General features: G+C 38.7%; 1 protein-coding gene across 2 annotated transcripts in view; it reads right to left on the bottom strand.

Annotated features, from left to right (window-relative positions):
* Window positions 1–18,212, bottom strand: part of INTS9 (integrator complex subunit 9) — a 121,515-nt gene that overhangs the window by 17,308 nt on the left and 85,995 nt on the right. For both annotated transcript variants that reach the window (XM_043990176.1, XM_043990177.1), the window contains 3 exons: window positions 17,499–17,559; window positions 7,401–7,572; window positions 979–1,103 (listed from right to left, as the gene is read on the bottom strand). In XM_043990176.1, coding sequence (XP_043846111.1) covers window positions 979–1,103; window positions 7,401–7,572; window positions 17,499–17,559 — 358 coding nt within the window. The remainder of the gene's footprint in view (window positions 1–978; window positions 1,104–7,400; window positions 7,573–17,498; window positions 17,560–18,212) is intronic.

The raw sequence follows: 18,212 nt of genomic DNA, 5'->3' as shown, positions 1-18,212 counted from the left end.
TTTATTTAAATATAGTTTTAAACAATAATAAAAGAATCATATTTGAACTTATTAGTTAATTAAAGATGGACAAGAGGACCACTCCAAGGGGAAGAAGAACCATTTCAAGAAACAATTCAAATGAGAAGAAGGGAGGGGGAAAGGAGGGAGTATACAAAGAAGGAATTAAATTGGCAATCTTCCTGGTAGTAAGTATAGGGTTGTACAAGAAAGGCATGTTACTGAAGATTCCCTTCAGGAATTATGAAAAGAAGTCTCAAAATAACATGAAATTACGTTTTAACTCAGTGCTGTTTTAATCACAAATCTGTCCTACATTCTGTTACTGTTTCTTGGCTATATTTCCTTGTATTTAAGTTGACTATAGCCTATTCCCTTTCATATTCTGACTAAGATTATGGCTATCTAAACTTCCAGATTCCACCAGACCTAGTATACTTCCAGAGTATGTATGTGTGTGAATGAGACAGAGACAGAGACAACACAGAGAGAGGAGAAAGAGAGACAGAGAGACACAGACAGAGAACAATCATTCTGGGCATGCCACGGCTTTGGGAAGCCACTGAAATGCTTTTCACTTGGAATCAGGATGCTCTCTGGTTGAAAAAAGAAGGTGGAAGGAGGGAGTTTTTTCCATTTCACTTAATAGGCATGTAATAAATTGTTTATTGACTGAATGACTATTCCTTTCAGTCTATGTTGTAGAGGAGGTGCTTGATCTAGTTTTTAAATGATGGACAGGAAAAATAACTTTTAGTTCACTCCGCTTTCTTCCAATATGCCTCTTTTTAAATGAAGGCTTCTTTCAAATAGCAGACATCATAATTTCCTTCTCTAAATTTTAGGAGTACCTGAGGCACCTTCACAGATGTCTCCAAAATAAGGTGACACAGAACCTCCAACCCTGAATTGAAGAAGTTTGGTCCATACACAGTAGAACCTCTGACAGCACAGAGGACATCAGGTTCATATTATTACCTGTACTTCCTTGAGCAGCTTTGACACCTGAATAAAATTGAGCCTTGTATCAATAGGACAGTAGATACATTTCATGGCCAAAGGCTGGTAAGGAGCCAGTGCATCTAGGTAGGAGAAGTCAGGTTCTGAGGAAAGAACAACAACAACAAAATTTTAAAAGGAGTTGGCAAAGCACTTTTCTGGTCTACACAGATGGAGTACTTGGCATCTCTGCTCCTCAATTTCCAAAGGGGATTGAATTATGGGCTCTAAGTTTTCTTCTAGCTGTAAATCCATGAATCAGAGATCCCATCTCCTCTTTTTTCCATTTGAAAATACCAATTTCAACCATATCGCCTTTTTTTCTTAATAGTTAAAATGGTGCTTTAAGAAAGCTTCTGAAGTAGGGGAGGGTAGGGAGGGAGAAAAATCTGAAATTGTAAAGCTTGTATAAACAAAAGTCGAGAACTATCTTTACATGTAACGGAAAAAATAAAATACCTTATATGTAAAAAAAAAATAAAAGAAATTAAAAAAAAAAAAGCTTCTGAAGGTCCAAAAAAATACTTCAGTATTCCAAAAGATTAGTGACTTCACTGGTGTGGACATACTGTATTCATACTGGTTCAAGTTTGCAAAAGACTGCTGAAGATGGGGGGAGGGTCACAAGCAGTATCACCTCATAAAACACTATCTCTGATAACTCATATAGTTTTCTGATATAGAAGAAGACTGGGTTAATTTTCAAATCTCAAAAGCAATGAATGATTAGGGGCTCAAAAGGCTGGAAAAAGGTGACAAATGCCAACAAACTGCAGAAAGACCTATTCTACCTCTACTCCAGACTCTCTTATTCAGTACTGTCCCATGACCTATCAGGGGGATGTCACAGAAGACATTTGGCCTGTGAGATTAAAATTGGATATTAGACCATAAATCTACCCTACTTAACCTTTCCCTTAATTTATCTCCCAGACTAGTAAATGGAAGAAGCTTCTGGTTTTCTAGATAGACCTTTTATTGTATGGTAGTCACAAGGTGTTGATTAGAAGGATAGGAAAGTAGAAATACAATACAAATCGTCTTAAGTCTAGGCTTAGTCTATATTCCGTATAAAACTCACCGAAACCGAAAGCCACCTTTGGGGAGAGAGACCGAGTCAAGCGCGTGCTGTTAACCGAGAGCCGGGCCGAGTCAAACTCCAGTCCACATCTGTCTGTGCAGCGCAGCCAGGAGACCAGCGGAGCAGGAAAAAAAGGCCCCACTTCCGTTCTCTTCTTGCCTTTTAAGCTCGAACCCCAGAAGTCGAGTGCTCAGCAGGCAATCTGGCGTGCGTCGCAGGCAGACTGGTGTGTGTAGCTCATGCTGTTGGTCTCCTCCCCAAAAGGGTGGTCCTAAAAAAAGCTGGTGTCTCTCCATTATCTAACCGACTGTTAAAACTTTTTACCACAGGCCTAAGGAAACCTAGGCTCAAGGCCCAGAATTCCCACTTAATAGTTGTAGATTTTTTTCCCCTTGCAACTGAACACATGAAAGATATTGTTTCTTCATCTGCAGAATGGGGATAACAACACATACCATTAACCTCCCAGGGCATTTGTGAGACTTAAAGCATTTTATAACCTTAAAACACTGAATAAACGGGAACCATTAATAAAAGAACAATTAAACTTAATGTTTCAATAGAGCATTTGCTGAATGCTTATTGAAAAGCTGTAGTAAGGACTTCGACTGGAACCACCTGACTATAAAGGTTTTTAGAAACAAGTGATCTTCCCTGCTAAATGATGAAAGAGTTGATAATTTTAATGAAACCTGGTACACTGATTTTGTGATATAGTTTAAGTTTGATTTGTGGGTTGGAAACTACTCAAGTGAAAATGAAGATTAAAAAAACAGTAGATGCTTCTGCGAATATCAGAATGCCTCCTTCCCTTTTGGCCTTACTAATTAAAAATTGAGTATGGAGGTGACAAGCTAAGTTATCTTGGTTTTCCAGTATATGGGAAAAAAGGAAGGTAAAGACTATTAAATTTAGTTTATTATGTTCTCATGTTAATCTAGATGAAAGTCAAAATAACGGCCTAAAAAATTTAATTTCACTTTTATAACATTAGAAATTAAAAAAGAAAAATTAAAACAATTTTTTCCATTAAAATAATAATTGTTGTGGTTGAGTAGCCACAATACATAAATGATTTGTTTTAGATAAATAAAACAACAAGAAATCGAACATTTCCCCATTTTCCCTTCCAGTATTAGAGGAAGAGATACCCATTCTTCTTTTAAAGGAGAATTCCTTAAATTCTACTGGTGCCTTAATTTAAAAAAGACCCAACTCCCAAGACCAGTCTTCACTAGCCTGTTCAATCTTTTCCTCTCTATTGGCTATTTCCATGTTGCCTTCAAAAATGGATAGGTCTCTTTAATCTTAAAGAGACTTTCTCTTGTCCCTGATACCTTCTCTAGCATTGGCCCTATTTCTCTTTGTTTTGCCAGCCACCTTTCTTAAATGAGGGGATACCTGCTGCCTCCATTTTCTCACCAACCTAAAACTCAAGCTTCCATCCTCACAATTTACAGAAAATTACTCTCTTGAAAGGTGAATGAAACTTTTTTCCTAATAAATTCAAAAATACTTTTCTAAATTTTCCTCTTCACAATCTTCCTGCTGCATTTAAAACTTGATCATTCTGTTCTTTTCGAAACTCTGTCACTTCCTGGCTTCCATGAGGGTATTTAATTTATCGCCTAACGCTCTGAACCCTCTTCTTCCTATTTCATAACTGTGCATATTTGTCAGTGACCAGCCCTTGATTCTATTTTATTTTCTGTACACTAACTCTCTTTCTGAGAGAATGTATTCATTTTATGGCATCAATATTCATCTTCATAAATATGATTCTGAAGTCTTCAATCCAGCTCTGACTTCTCACTAACTCTGGTTGTGATTCCCCATCTGTCTGCTGGACATTTCCACATAAATGTTCCAATGTCACTCTGCATTCAATATATTCAAAATTGAATATGTAATCCATTCATGAATAATTTATAAATAAAAAATCTTTTTGTTGCTTCAGTCTACTCACGTACATTCCAGACCTATTATTAGAAATAGTATTTTATCATTCATACATTCATCAAACATACTGGAGACAAAGTTTAGCTCAGATGTGGTTACTGCCTTCAAGGACCTTACAATTTGGAATTGGGATAAGCCACAGATATAGGTTACTATAATACATGGTATAATAAAAATAGCTAGTGTCTACACTGTGATTTATCATTACCATTTTATAGATGAGGAAACTGAGGCTGAGAAAGGTTTTATGACCTCCCCAAGGTCACAGAGCAGTAAATTTCTGAAGCAGTACTTGAATTCAGATATTCCCAACCCCCATGTCTAATGAAAACATTAGAAGATTTCCAAAATAAAGTCATATAGAAGGTCCACAGAGAAAGGCTGTTATTGACAAGGAGATCAGGGAAGGTTTCTGAGTATGTGGAATTTAGATTGTTTTAAAGAATGGGAAAGAATGAAAAAAAGCATAGGGGGGATGGAGAGGGATAAAAAAATGGGAAAGAATATGAACAAAGGCATAGAGGTAAGAAAATACAGGGTGTTTGAGAGGAGCAGAGTAGTCTAGTTTGGCTGGAATATAGAACACGTGGAAGGGAGCAACTTGAAGTTAAGACTGGAAAGGTAGATTGAAGTCAGCCTATGGACAGCCTTGAATTCCAGATGAAGCAGGTTTTGTTGTTGGTTTTTAAATTCTACTCAGCTGGCACTAGGGAGCCAATGAAGTATTTTAAGTTAGAAGAGTGACATCATTACATCTGTACTTTAGGGAACATGGAAGCCTAAGATCTAGGGGTCCCCACAATTAAAGAAATGAGCTAAAGTTTACTAAGATAAGGGTTTAATTTGAGAAAGTGTGTCCTGGGCGCCCTGTAAATCTGAATCACTGGCTGAACCATTTGTTTTTTCCACAGAAGATAAGTCTGACTAGGAAATGAAGGAAAGATTGTCACAGGAAAAGATTGTAGGTGGGGAGTAGGAGTTTTTTATGAGAGTCCACATGTATAGTCAAGAAGACCTTTGTCTGAATAGTGGCAGTGAAAAAAAGGAGTGGGTGGGTGTGGGAGATACTAAGGATGGTGGGATCAGTGACAGCTCAGATATGACAGTGGAGGGAAAGGGAAGAGCCAAAACCAAGTGTTTTGAGCATGATATATTGGATGAATGGTGGTGTGTGCCACTAGTGGGAATAGTGAAGTCAGGAGAAAGAGCAAGTTGAGATGAAAAGATAATGATTGTGGACATGGCAAATTTGAGATGAGAATAGGACAACCAGGGGACAGTTGGAGATGTTAGTGTAGCGTTCAGGAAAAAAGTCAAAGTTGGAAAGATACATCTTCAATTCATCTTGACAGGTCCTAAGTGGAAGTCATGGGATTGAATAATCAATCAAAAGGGAGAGTAATCAGGTCAAGAGAGAGTAGACACAACCTAGAACAGAACTCTAGAGAACACCCATGTTAGGAAGTCAAGAAGAAAAGAAGGATCACCAGAAAAAGATAGTGAAGGAGGGATGAGAGAAGTCTGAGAACCAGGAAAGTTGGCATCTCTAAAGCTAAAGAAGCAGAGGGTACCCAATAAAATGGAGTGATCAACTATGTTCCAGGAAACAAAAAAAGGTCAAGGAGGAGGATGGCTGAAAAAAGGCCGTAATATTTGATATAATCATGGCTGGTGACCTCTGAGAGAGCAACAGCAATGGAGTGGTGGGGCTAGAGGCCAGAGCACAAAGAGAACTGGTGGCACACACATAAAGGCATCACTTTTATGGAAGGAGAGAGATGAAATGGTAGCTAAATGGGATAGGAGCAAGAACATAAGGATTTGAGGAGAAATGAAAATGATTTGAGGCAGATGTGAAGTAGTGACAAGAGATGGAGAGATTAAAGATATATGAGGAGGATTACTGATGGAATAAGATCCTCAAGTGGGGGGAAAATGGGACCAAGGGCTCAGCTAGATGAGATGAAGAGCTCAGATGGAAGGATAAGAGTCAGTGAGGTCTTTTATGATTAAAGGGAAAGAGAGAAGATGATAATGGCTGAGTAGCTTTGGGGAAAGGAACTAAGGATGGTCTTAGTTTCCTTAGGGACTAATTAAGCTATGATTAGCACTGGGAAGAAAGGCATAGCTTGGGGTTTGGGAGAGGAAAAGGTCTGGAAGAGTGGTTGTAGAGGATAAGCTATAGAGTCAATATGACTACAGGCATTGCCCAGCTGGTTCTAGCCCACCATAAATTTGTGGTAGATAAAATTACTTCAGATTTGTAGCTCTCTCCAGCAATGCTTTGGCAGCCTGAGATGAGGAGCAGAGAAACTGAGTAGCAGTGGAATTATCAGATTGCAAACAGCAGAAGAACAAAGAAGAAAAGGCTTTTGTGGTAATAGTTGATGATGTTTACAGGGGAATGGTTCCCCCTAACTTGAGGTCTTCAAGTAAAGGTTGGATTACTGGGGAAGCCTGGGTGGGACAAGATGACCTTTGAGGTCTCTTCTAGCTCTGTAATTATCTGAGTCCATGAAATATTGGTGGTAAGTCTAGTGTGGCATACGGATGGTAAACCTGCAGACTTATAGGTCAGGTACTCTGAAAAGATCAGAATTGAGCTTTACCTGCACTAAATAAAACTAGTTTTTTTTTTGGGGGGGGGTAGTGCTCCCAGTAGTTAAAGCATATCTTTTCTTCTTCCCATGGCTGGTTCTTAGCTCCCCATGTTTTACTTTGACCAAGGCAAAAGAATGTCCGGCAATCCCCTAGAACTGTCATTCTGGTCACCTTGGGGGAACCTGTGTCTTAAAATGACTGAAGGGTCAAATATTGAGCTTTTAAGATACTTGAAGTCTGAAAAAGAATGCTAGAACGTGGCTCAGGGGGGCTAATTGCTATCGGTCACAGTCTATTTGGCCTTGTTAGGGATTTTTTTCTCTGAGTAGTTCAAGTCTCCAGAATAAAAGCAGCAGCTAGCTACAGTTCAAAGATGATTCTTATCAGATGTCTCCAGAGGGACAGACATAGGAAAACAAGACTGATTACTGGAATTAGTCTATGTTATAGAGCCAGTTTATAGCTCCACTGTAGGAAGTGCCAAGTATTTATCTGAGATAGAGAATTAGGAAAAAATACAACTATTAAGAGGGGTGTGTGTGTGTGTGTGTGTGTGTGTGTGTGTGAGAGAGAGAGAAAATTTCTTTCTTTCTTTCTTTTTTTAACCAACTAGCTGTGTGACTTTAGGCAACTTGGAGTCTCTGGAACTTTTTTTTGGTATAAGGCAATTGGACTTAAATAATGTCAGGTGCCTTTGCTATAGTATATAATTTAAGTTGTGAATTATACTGGGACGGACAAGAGTGATTTTCCTACTTACCTGTGAATATAACAGTATTGAGACTAGATTTTCCCCAGAGTTCCATGAAATGTACAACATCTCCAAATCGAAGAGAGGGATGACCAGTGAAAACTACACATGGCTGTTTAAAATCATTGCTGAAGTCTCCATGAATGCTGGGATAGTGCTTCAGTTTGTTGGTCTGAATGAGCTGAAAAAAAAAATATGTGAAAATGAAGATATATCAGACTATCTACGATGAAAAGAAGTACAAAGTCTCGCTATTCACTGCTACAGAATGGGAGTGCAGGTGAAAATGTACTTAGGAAACAAAGCGACTTTATTTAAATAGGCTAAGTACCATCAAAGTTATGTAGTATGGTTTTCAGGGCAAAAAAGCAATTAGGCCCTTTTGTTAATATCAACTCACTTAAAAGAAAGTTTTCTTCTGTATTATTTGTCACTAATTTACTTAAGTGCGCCTATTTGCTATCCCAATTAACATCATGAAACACTAAAGTGTTCTCTTCTAAAGAGCCTACAATGTCATTTACTGATTGTATGCTATACTAAGTGTTTTCTAGAAATTTGTGTTTCATAATATGCTGCTCACTCAAATTTGGCAGCAGTACACATATACGGCTCAAACAAGCATAATGAAAGAGATACTAGAGGGCCTATGCATCTGGACATTTTGAATTGGGGATCTAGTATTTGTTCTACTTGTAGGGCATCTTCTGGGAATGCCTCATCTACCATCTTGTGAAATGGATAAGGAGCTGGTTTCCTAACATGAGTTCAATTATCACCTGTTACTGCTTAGCTCTCAAAACTGTAGGAGATCCCAAACCTTAGGCCAGAGGCATCATCCTTGATTCTTCTCTACAGCTTCTTCCATATATATAACCAGTTGCCAAATCTTGTGCTTTCTTTCCCATCTCCTCCTACCTCTTCACATAGCCATTAGGTCCCAAGTTCAGGCTCTTATTCGCTTTTACATGGATTACTGCAATAGCCTTCTAATTGAATTCCCTGTCTCAAGTTTCTCTTTAACCTACTCTCCACTCAATTGCCAAAGTGATTTTTCTAAGGTATTCCCCTGCCCCCCATATTACCTCAATATCAAATATAAATAAAGTGGTAACTTATCTGGTTTTTAAATCTCTTTGCAACCTGGTCCCTTCTTACCTTCCTAATTTTCTTACACTTTATTCCCCCCTTTATGCATTCTATGATCCAGCCATATTGACCGATTTGCTCTTCCTCAAAGTCAACACTCTTTCTCCTATCTCTGCTCTTCTGAGGTGGTTCTTCTCCATGCCTGGAATGCTGTCCCTTCAAATCCCCACCTGCTGGCTTTCCTGGCTTCTTCTTCTTTTTTTTTTTTTGTGGGACAATTGGGGTTAAGTGACTTGCTCAGGGTCACACAGCTAGTAAGTGTCAAGTGTCTGAGGCTGGATTTGAACTCGGGTCCTCCTGAATCCAGGACCAGTGCTTTATCCACTGCGCCACCTAGCTGCACCCCCCCCGGCTTCTTTTAAGGGTATCTCTAGTGCCATCTTGCTGAGGGGGCTTTCTTGGTCTCCCCAGCGGCTAGTGCCATTGCCTCTAAGGTTACCTTCCATCTTTTTGTATTTATCTTAGATGTTCTGATTTACATAGGTTTTCTCTTCCAAATGATTATAAACTCCATGGGGATAAAGGACTATTTTTGATTACACAATGCCCGGCACATAGTAAGGTTGTGGACTGACTGATTTTATTTTTTCTTGATTCATTATTGGCCACTCCCCAACAGCTGTTCCAAAATTTCTCTTCTCTCCTTAAACCTTCTACACTGCCCAATCTCAGGTCAGGACCTTATCTTCTAGTTTTAATTGAGAAAATTTGAAGCCATAATTGTGAGCTTCCCCTTTCCTCTTATTCTGTATCTCAAAATCTCTCTTGGGGAGCTAGGTGGCACAGTGGATAAAGCACCGGCCCTGAATTTAGGAGGACCTGAGTTCAAATCTGGCCTCAGACACTTGACACTTACTAGCTGCGTGACCCTGGGCAAGTCACTTAACCCCAATTGCCTCACCAAAAAAAAAAAAAAAAGGAAAAAATATCTCTCTTATTCCCTTACCTTCTTCTCCCCCAAACTCAGATTCTCACTTTACTCTGGTCTGAGACAAAGAGGTTGCCCTTTTCCTTGCCAAAGATAACATGTGTTTCTCCTCTTTATCCCATTCTCTCCTGTCTCTTTAGGGAGCTTACCCCTTTGACCATTCCCCATTTTGTTCATCCTCAATGTCTCTTTATTCCCTGATTCTTTCCCTGCTGCCCACAGATATGTCCAGGTCTTCACCATCCTTAAAAAACAAACTACTGGGGGGCAGCTAGGTGGCACAGTGGATAAAGCACCGGCCCTGGATTCAGGAGGATCCAAGTTCAGATCCTGCCTCAGACACTTGGCACTTAATAGCCATGTGACCTTGGGCAAGTCACTTAACCCTCATTGCCCCACCAAAACAAAACAAAAAACCAAAAAACTACTGATCCTGCTATTCACTCAAGCCATTATCCCATATTTCTTTTCCTTTTCAAATACTAGAATGTACTATCCACATTCATCACCTCCATTTCTTCACCTACTCATTTTTCAATCCCTTGCAATGTGGCCCATGATCCCCTCCCCATCCACTGGACCAAGATTGTTAACTGATTTCTTAACTGCTAAATCTAGTGATATTTTCTCAGTTCTCACCTTCGTGGACTTTCTGAAGTTTTTGATAGTGGATTTATCCCATTTACTGGATGCTCTCTCCCACCCTGGGTTTTATAACATTGATTTTTCTTAGTTCTTCTCCTTTGTAGAACCTTCAACCATGTGCCAACAAAATTATGAATATCCCCAAAGGTTCTGTCCTGATCTACTTTTCTTCTGATCTCTATATCCAGTGTCTTGCTGATCTCATTAAATTTAGTTGGGTTAATTATTAACCCTAAAAAACGACTCCCAAATTTATATACCCAACTCTAATCTCTCTCCTGAAATTCACTCTTGCACTGCTATCTGCCGGGTGGACAACTGCATCTGGATGTTCTGCCAACACCTCAAAGTCAGCATTTCTCAAAGAAAACTGACTATCTTATCGCTCTACTTATGCTTCTTCTAAACTTCTCTTTTTGCTAAAAACACTAATCCAACTACTCAATTTTCTGTTGAAGTATTAAGTCCTCTGGCCAAAGAGGTTTACAACTTGAGTCATTCCTCATTCTTCCTTCTTCTTCATCTGCCATAGCCAATCAGTTCCCAAGTCCTGTTTCAGTTTATGCCCACAATATCTCACCTTTTGTGCCCTTCTCTCCACTTACATAGCCACCACCCTAGTTCAGGCCCCCTCTCATTTCTCATCTGGGTTCCTACAACAACAGATTCCTAAGAGATATTATGCAAGCAGAAGGTTTGCTACTCTTTTCTCAGTAACTGAGGGGAAAACCCATGTACCATCTCAGAAAGTAGCAGACTAGCTCATTTTGAGGCAGGGGTTTAAAAAAGCCTTGTGGAAAAAATGTTCTTAAAAAAGTCTTCAGTTTGGCCACCTAGGCAAGTTTTTGCTCTACTGATATAAACTATAGTTATACTGTTTGCAACTGTTGTAACTAGCTATAGATGATTTGGCTAAAGACCATTCCTGAGGCCTTCAGGATCTTGGCTGTCTTCTACGTAGCAAACAGTGGTTGTAGAACCACCCCTTAGTATTCATTAACTTAACCGATCAATAACAGTGAAGTATAATTTCCACCAAATATGAACTCAATCTTTATCGGAAAGAAAAGAGCAACTTTTGACATTTTATAATATTAAAGAATGTGGCTAAATATGAACAATCAGGCTGGGTGCAATTATCATAAGGGGCCTAAAACTCCATACTGCACAAACTAGCCTTTTTTGCATTGGATCTTTCGAAAAACCTAGTGTTTAGCATCTGACGTACTGGTTCACTTTTTTGCGCTGAATAGAGGCTTGTTCCCATTTTCCTAGATGGATGAGATATCTGGCAATAGAACTGGCAATTGGGAAAGGCTCCTTTGATGTACACTTGACATGTAGCAGTCCATTGCCTCAACAACAAACTACACAAATCTCATTAACAAGTCAAAAACTACATGATTGCTAGGCAGACTGACAGAAGGACAACAGCATCAAGCTTTCTTCTTTTAAGGCATAATGAGGCCCTTTTGGGTCTCACATAGCACTTCGTTTTGTAAATTCTTAATGTACTCATCACGTAAAACTGTGTATTATAGAAATAGTTGTTTTGTTTCTTATCCTACCATACTGCAAGTTTCATGGGGATAGGATCTGTATCTTATTTAAATTTTGTACCTAATACAATACTCTGTAATTATTTATTGAAAAGGGCAGCTAGGTGGTGCAGTGGATAGAGCACCGGCCCTGGAGTCAGGAGAACCTGAATTCAAATCCAACCTCAGACACTTAACACTTACTAGCTGTGTGACCCTGGGCAAGTCACTTAACCCCAACTGTCTCACTTAAAAAAATATTTATTGAAAGAATCATGGGGCAGCTAGATGGCGCAGTGGATAGAGCACCGGCCCTGGAGTCAGGAGTACCTGAGTTCAAATCCGGCCTCAGACACTTAACACTTACTAGCTGTGTGACTATGGGCAAGTCACTTAACCCCAATTGCCTCACTAAAAAAAAACAAAACAAAACAAAACAAAACAAAACAAAAATGGCTTAAGAAAGAATGATGCTGTGAAATGACTGTTAAAACTTTTTTTTATTATAAGGGACAATCTATATTCTACTTTTTTTTTTTTAGTGAGGCAATTGGGGTTAAGTGACTTGCCCATGGTCACACAGCTAGTAAGTGTTAAGTGTCTGAGGCCGGATTTGAACTCAGGTACTCCTGACTCCAGGGCCGGTGCTCTATCCACTGCGCCACCTAGCTGCCCCTCTACTTAATTTTTTTAATAAAAAAATTAAAAATATAAAATACTTTTTACTTTCTGGTTTTGATGACTAGTCAATATCCTTAGTTTTATGCATTTACCAATCTGTCTTCCGAAGTCACTAAAGAATAACACAATAATTTTTTTTTGTATTAACAAGATAAAGAATTTTAATTAACTGTTGGAGGTTTTTATTCCTTGCTGCCTAAGCTTCACCGTATCATGAATGGAATCTGAAAGTTGGGTAGGGCTTTATGCGGTCATCTAGCTCCTGCCAATGACACAAATTCCTCTAAAAATATTCTTTACAAATGGACAATCCGAACCAGTGCCTTCAGTGACAGGTAGCTTTCTATGTTATGAGGCTAGCTGATTCAATTTCTGTGCAGCTTTGGTCCTTACAAGCCTTCCTTATACTAAGCTGAAATCTACCTTCCTCTAAGTTCTACCTTTAAGTTCTCTCCCTTGGAGTAACATGCAAGTCTATTCTCTTCCAGATAACTTAGATAGATGTATACTCCAATGAACCTGTGATTTCACAGTAGGAAGTATTTCTTCCTTCTCATTTTGTATGACTTTTGTTCATATCTTTACAAAGGTCCTGACATTAGGTCCATGAAATTTGTTAGGGCCTTAATCTAGGTCTCAACCTTACAGACAGTTAGGAGTACAGTGGATAAACAGAATAAGGAAAATCAGAGTTCAAATCCTGCCTAGAATAAGAAAAATCAGAGTTTTAATCCTGCCTCAGACACTTTCCAGCTGAATATCCTGGGCAAATCACTTAACTTCTGTGTGTCTTAGTTTTTTCAGTAATAATAGCACGTACTTCCTAAGGTTATTTTGAGGATGAAATGAAGTAACATTTGCAAGCCCTTTGCAAACCTTAACATACTATTGTGTAATTTAAGATTCTAAATGTGGATTCTAATGTGTTCCCCCAGTTTGGGGGAAACTGACTAAAAATCACTGATAAAACGAGTTTAGGTTTTTAAGGGTTTATTGGAAAATAGAAAGAAAAAGATTGAGAACAGAATTCTAACAGCCTGGCATTCCTATCTTTCCTCAAATTTCCTGTGAAGTCCTCTGCCACCACCACCGTCAAGTCCGGAAGCCAAAAAGGCCAGCGCTCTCTGCGCAGGCTCCCTTTCCTCCTTCCTGTCTCCTCCCAGACCATAGGAGGCTCCTCCAGTTGATTGGCTGGTAGACTTGACAGACAGCACCCATGAGCAAACGTCATTTCCTGACGCCAAGGAAAAGCCACAATGCCTCTGAGGCATTTTCCTCATGGTGGAGCTCTCCACAGCAAGTCTCCAGTAGGTGGCGTCATTCCAATCATTACACTATATAAATGCCAACTATTATTATTGGCAACAACTTCTTGAAATCATTCCTTACTATTCCTTTCTTTACTTCAGTCTTTGAAAAGGTGATCCTGACCCTGAACAAGGCTAAGTCCTCTACAGAGAGCCTTGATTCCATTCCCTCCCATCTTTTCTGGTGGATTTCACACACAATCGCCTCTCCATTTTCTATTTTTCAACTTTTCCCTACCTACTGACTCCTTCTTTGCTGCACACAAACAGACCCAAATCTCTCTGTCCTTTAAAAAAAAGAATCTTATTAGATCCCACCATCCCTGCTATATCTCTCCTCCTTTTCTTGGCCAAACTCCTATAAAAAGTCATTTATACTGGCTCCCTCCATTTCTTCTCCTCTCAATCTTCTAAATCCTCTGTAATCTGGCTTTTGATACTACCACTAACCAGTAACTCGTGACTCCATGAGTACTAACTATCTCTTAATTACCAAATCAGCCTTTTTTTCTCAATCTTTGTCCTTTTTGACTTCTTGGCAGCATTTGACACTGGTGACCACCCTCTCCTCATGAATATTATTCCTTTCTAGATTTCTGTGGCATTGCTTTGCTCTTCATCCTCTTCCTACCTGACCGTACCTCCTTAGTTTCAAGTCCTGGATCATTATCCATATCAGGGCAACTGTGTGTCCATCCCTAGGGTCTGGTACTAGACCCTTTTTTCTTTCTATACTCTTTCAGCTGATGACCTTATCAGCTCCCATGGCTTAGTGATCAACTCTGTGCAAATAACTCTCAAAACCCTATCTATCTATCTATCTATCTATCTATCTATCTATCTATCTATCTATCTATCTATCTATCCCTATTTTCTCTCCTGAGCTGGACATTTCTTCCCTACCCCACAAGCTCATGTTTCATTTAAAAAAATTTAATATATTTTATCCCCCCTCAAATTACCATGTTAAAACAATTTTTTAACAGTTAAAAAAAGTTTTGAGTTCCAAATACTATCCCCACCCCTTTCTCTCTATCCTTCCCACTCTCTGAGATGGTAAGCAAACTGATATAGGTTATACATATGTAATCATGTAAAATATTTTCATATTAGTCATTCTGTATAAGACTTTAATGAAAGTGAAAAATAGCAAGCTTCAGTCCGTATTCAAATAATAGCAGTTCTTTCTCTGGAGATAGATAGCATGCTTCATCATTAATCCTTTGGGATTGTCTTGGATATTGTATTGCTGAGAATAGCTAAGTCCTTCACAGTTCTTCATTGTACAATATTGCTGTTACTGTGTACAAGGATCTCCTCGTTGTGTTCACTTCACTTTGTATCAGTTCATGTAAGTCTTTCCAGGTTTTTCTGACGTCCTCCTGCTCATCATTTCTTATAGTACAATAATATTCCATCACAATCATATACCATAGCTTGTTTAACCATTCCCCAATTGATGGGCATCCCTTTGATTTCCAATTCTTAGCTACCACAAAAACAGCTGTTATAACTATTTTTGTACAAATAGATCCTTTTCCCTTTTTTGGGTATGTCTCTGGGAAACAGACCTAGCAGTGGTATTGCTGGATCAAAGGGTAAGCATGGTTTTATAATCTTTTGGGCATAGTTCCAAATTGTACTCCAGAATGGTTAGATCAGTTCACAGCTCCACTTATAGTACATTAGTGCTGAGCTGTACATTTCAAACTGGATCTCCTAAAGGAAGACGTCTATTGCCATTGGATAATCTGCAACATTGATTCTTTAGAGACTGTGGTATTTCATGAGTCACAGCTACATAGCACTACTCGAAAAATATTACTATCAGATTTTGTGTGTGTTTGTTTGAGAACAGCTTGGGGTCATTGTAACTACAATCTAGCCTGCTCTCTTCGTCCTATTCAATTCAAAGCCCATTTTCTTTTTAAACAAACAGACTACCTCTGAACAATTTGAATATAGGTCTCAAGTCCCTCCTAAGACTCCTTTGGGCTAACCAGTTTTATCTCTCAATTCTTGTTCATATCCTTCCCCACCTAGAAGTAAATATTTCCCTCCTCTGTACTGTCCTTAGTCCTGTACCTGTCTTATGGACTTCTACTCCAATTAGTATTTCCGTGGGTTTTGTTTTTGTTTTTGTTTTTGCGGGGCAATGAGGATTAAGTGATTTGCCCAGGGTCACACAGCTAGTAAGTATCAAGTGTCTGAGGCCCGATTTGAACTCAGGTCCCCCTGAATCTAGGGCTGGTGCTTTATCCACTGTGCCACCTAGCTGCCCCAGGTATTTCTGTTTTTTAATATATGGATCTTACTTCACATACTTGATGATAAACTCCTTGAGGGAGGAAGTCATATCTTTTGTAGCACTGTCTCCTACAGTGCAGAGCATAGTAGCTTGTACACAGCAGTGGTTTAATAAATGTTTGTTGAATGAATGAATGTAAATGATGTAATTCCCAGACACTTCTCTATCTTGGTTGTGCTGGTTTGCCAATGTTCTTCTGAAAAGTGTGATAACAAAGTTTTCCATGCATCAAAGGGAGCAATGGACCTTTAAAGCATTTTAACTTGGTCACTATGCTTTGATAGTAGCTACTTCATTTTTCTATTTATAAACTCCAATAACAGAAAATTATATAAAAATAATGAGTGACGTCAAATGTATTTGGAAAAAAATGTAGGTTTTGGAAATCATCAACCACTCTAAGATACAGTGACTCATATCTGTAAATTATATTTTACATCTTAATCAGTTTGGCACTTTGACATTTAAGGTACTGAAAATTGGTATAAATTTTTAATACTGTATCTTTCCTGGATATCATTTCATAAATTCAATGCGCACCAGGACTTGGAAAGAGAAAAGTCGGCTTAAGAGATACCATTTACCATAGACAGTATTAAATGGCTACAATGGAAATATTCTCAGTTTAATGAAACAGCAATTAGGTGAAGTGCCGTGAGTAAACACTAATGATGTAGGACAACTTCAGCAAAGTAAAAAAAAGGAAATAGGAAGAAGGGTTGGACAAAGAACTATAAAGTAGAGGACAGATAGTAGAGAAGAGTCAATTAAACAACTTGAGAAGGGACACTTAAGAAATTAATAGAAAAAGTAGGATTACAACTCCTGGGTTCTATGTTTTGTTTTTGGTTTTTTGGGGTTTTTTTTGTGGGGCAACTGGGGTTAAGTGACTTGCCCAGGGTCACACAGCTAGTAAGTGTTAAGTGTCTGAGGCCGTATTTGAACTCAGGTCCTCCTGAATCTAGGGCCAGTGCTTTATCTACTGGGCAACCTAGCTGCCTCTCCTGGGTTCTATGAATAGAACTAAGTAGCCTTAACTGTAACTATCGATAGTCTGAAAATGGAATAGATTAACGGGGAAGAATAGTGAATCATTAAGATTATGTACAAGATTATTAAGATTATGTACAAGACACTATGCTGAGGGCTAGGGATATAAAGATAAATGTGAAATGTGCTCTTCTCTCAAGAAGCTTAAAATCTGAGCGGATACCTCCCCCCACCCAAAGCAGACAGAAGGCAATCTGTGGAGGGAATGAGCATTAATAACTGGACCAGAAAGCTTCATGGAGAAGGTGACATCTGAATTGAACCTCAAAGGAAGTTATAGATTCTAGGAAGTAGAAATGAGGAGGGAATGCATCTCAAATATGCTGAAATGAATGGAAGTTTCATTGTAGTCCTCTACAGAACACAAAAGAATAAGCCCATGGAGATCCTTTCTGTTTTTAAAATTCTATTAATTTAATTTAGTTGAAGGCCCTCTCCACCACACCTACTACCTGTTCTCTATTTCCTTCCAACACTGCCTTATTAAACCTGTTATCTTACCTCTGCATGAGGAAAAGGGGGTTCTGGGAGATACACCTTGGTCTGTTTGTTGTGACAAAGCCTTTTAAAGAAGAAAAAAAATGAGTTAGATGTCAGTGTATCAGGTAAGACATTCTGTGGTACTGGTTGCCACCTACTGGTGACACTTCAGACAAGAGATTCTGCACCATTAAAAAAAATTTTCTTGACAGTGAATCTTACTATGAAAAAGGCATATGGAGTACTGAGAATCTAGTTTCTTGAAATAGGTCTTTTGAAAAAGTAATACACTTTAAAAACAATCCTCAAAAATAAGCTGTTTTGTTCATAAAGGTTAAGAATAGTTTCACAATGTGTTGTAGTATCTGTAACTAGCTAATGCTATTAATTAATGTTTGTTGACTTGAATAAACAGCTATTATGGCCAAGGCAGTATGGAAGGTGCTGACCCACCAATTGTCTTTGTTCCTTCTTTTATCAACATGTTCTCGATGACCTTTATTCTGCAGAAAGTACTATATCACCAAAACAAAACTGGAATTATTGACTTGCTCAAGTCAGATTTGTAAAGACATTTTGAAGGACTAAGGTTATCTGAATTTTTTTCTTTGTATTTTAAAAGATAAATCTGACTCGAGTTGTCACTGGTACTCATCTGGGTACTGATTCTAAGAAATACAGTAAAACACTATTGGGGCAGCTAGGTGGCGCAGTGGATAGAGCACCGGCCCTGGA

This window comes from Dromiciops gliroides, chromosome 2, assembly GCF_019393635.1.
Source record: "Dromiciops gliroides isolate mDroGli1 chromosome 2, mDroGli1.pri, whole genome shotgun sequence".
Classification (NCBI taxonomy): Eukaryota; Metazoa; Chordata; class Mammalia; order Microbiotheria; family Microbiotheriidae; genus Dromiciops; species Dromiciops gliroides.
The sequence above is the reverse complement of the archived record's forward strand: the minus strand, read 5'-3'. Positions and strand labels throughout refer to the sequence as shown.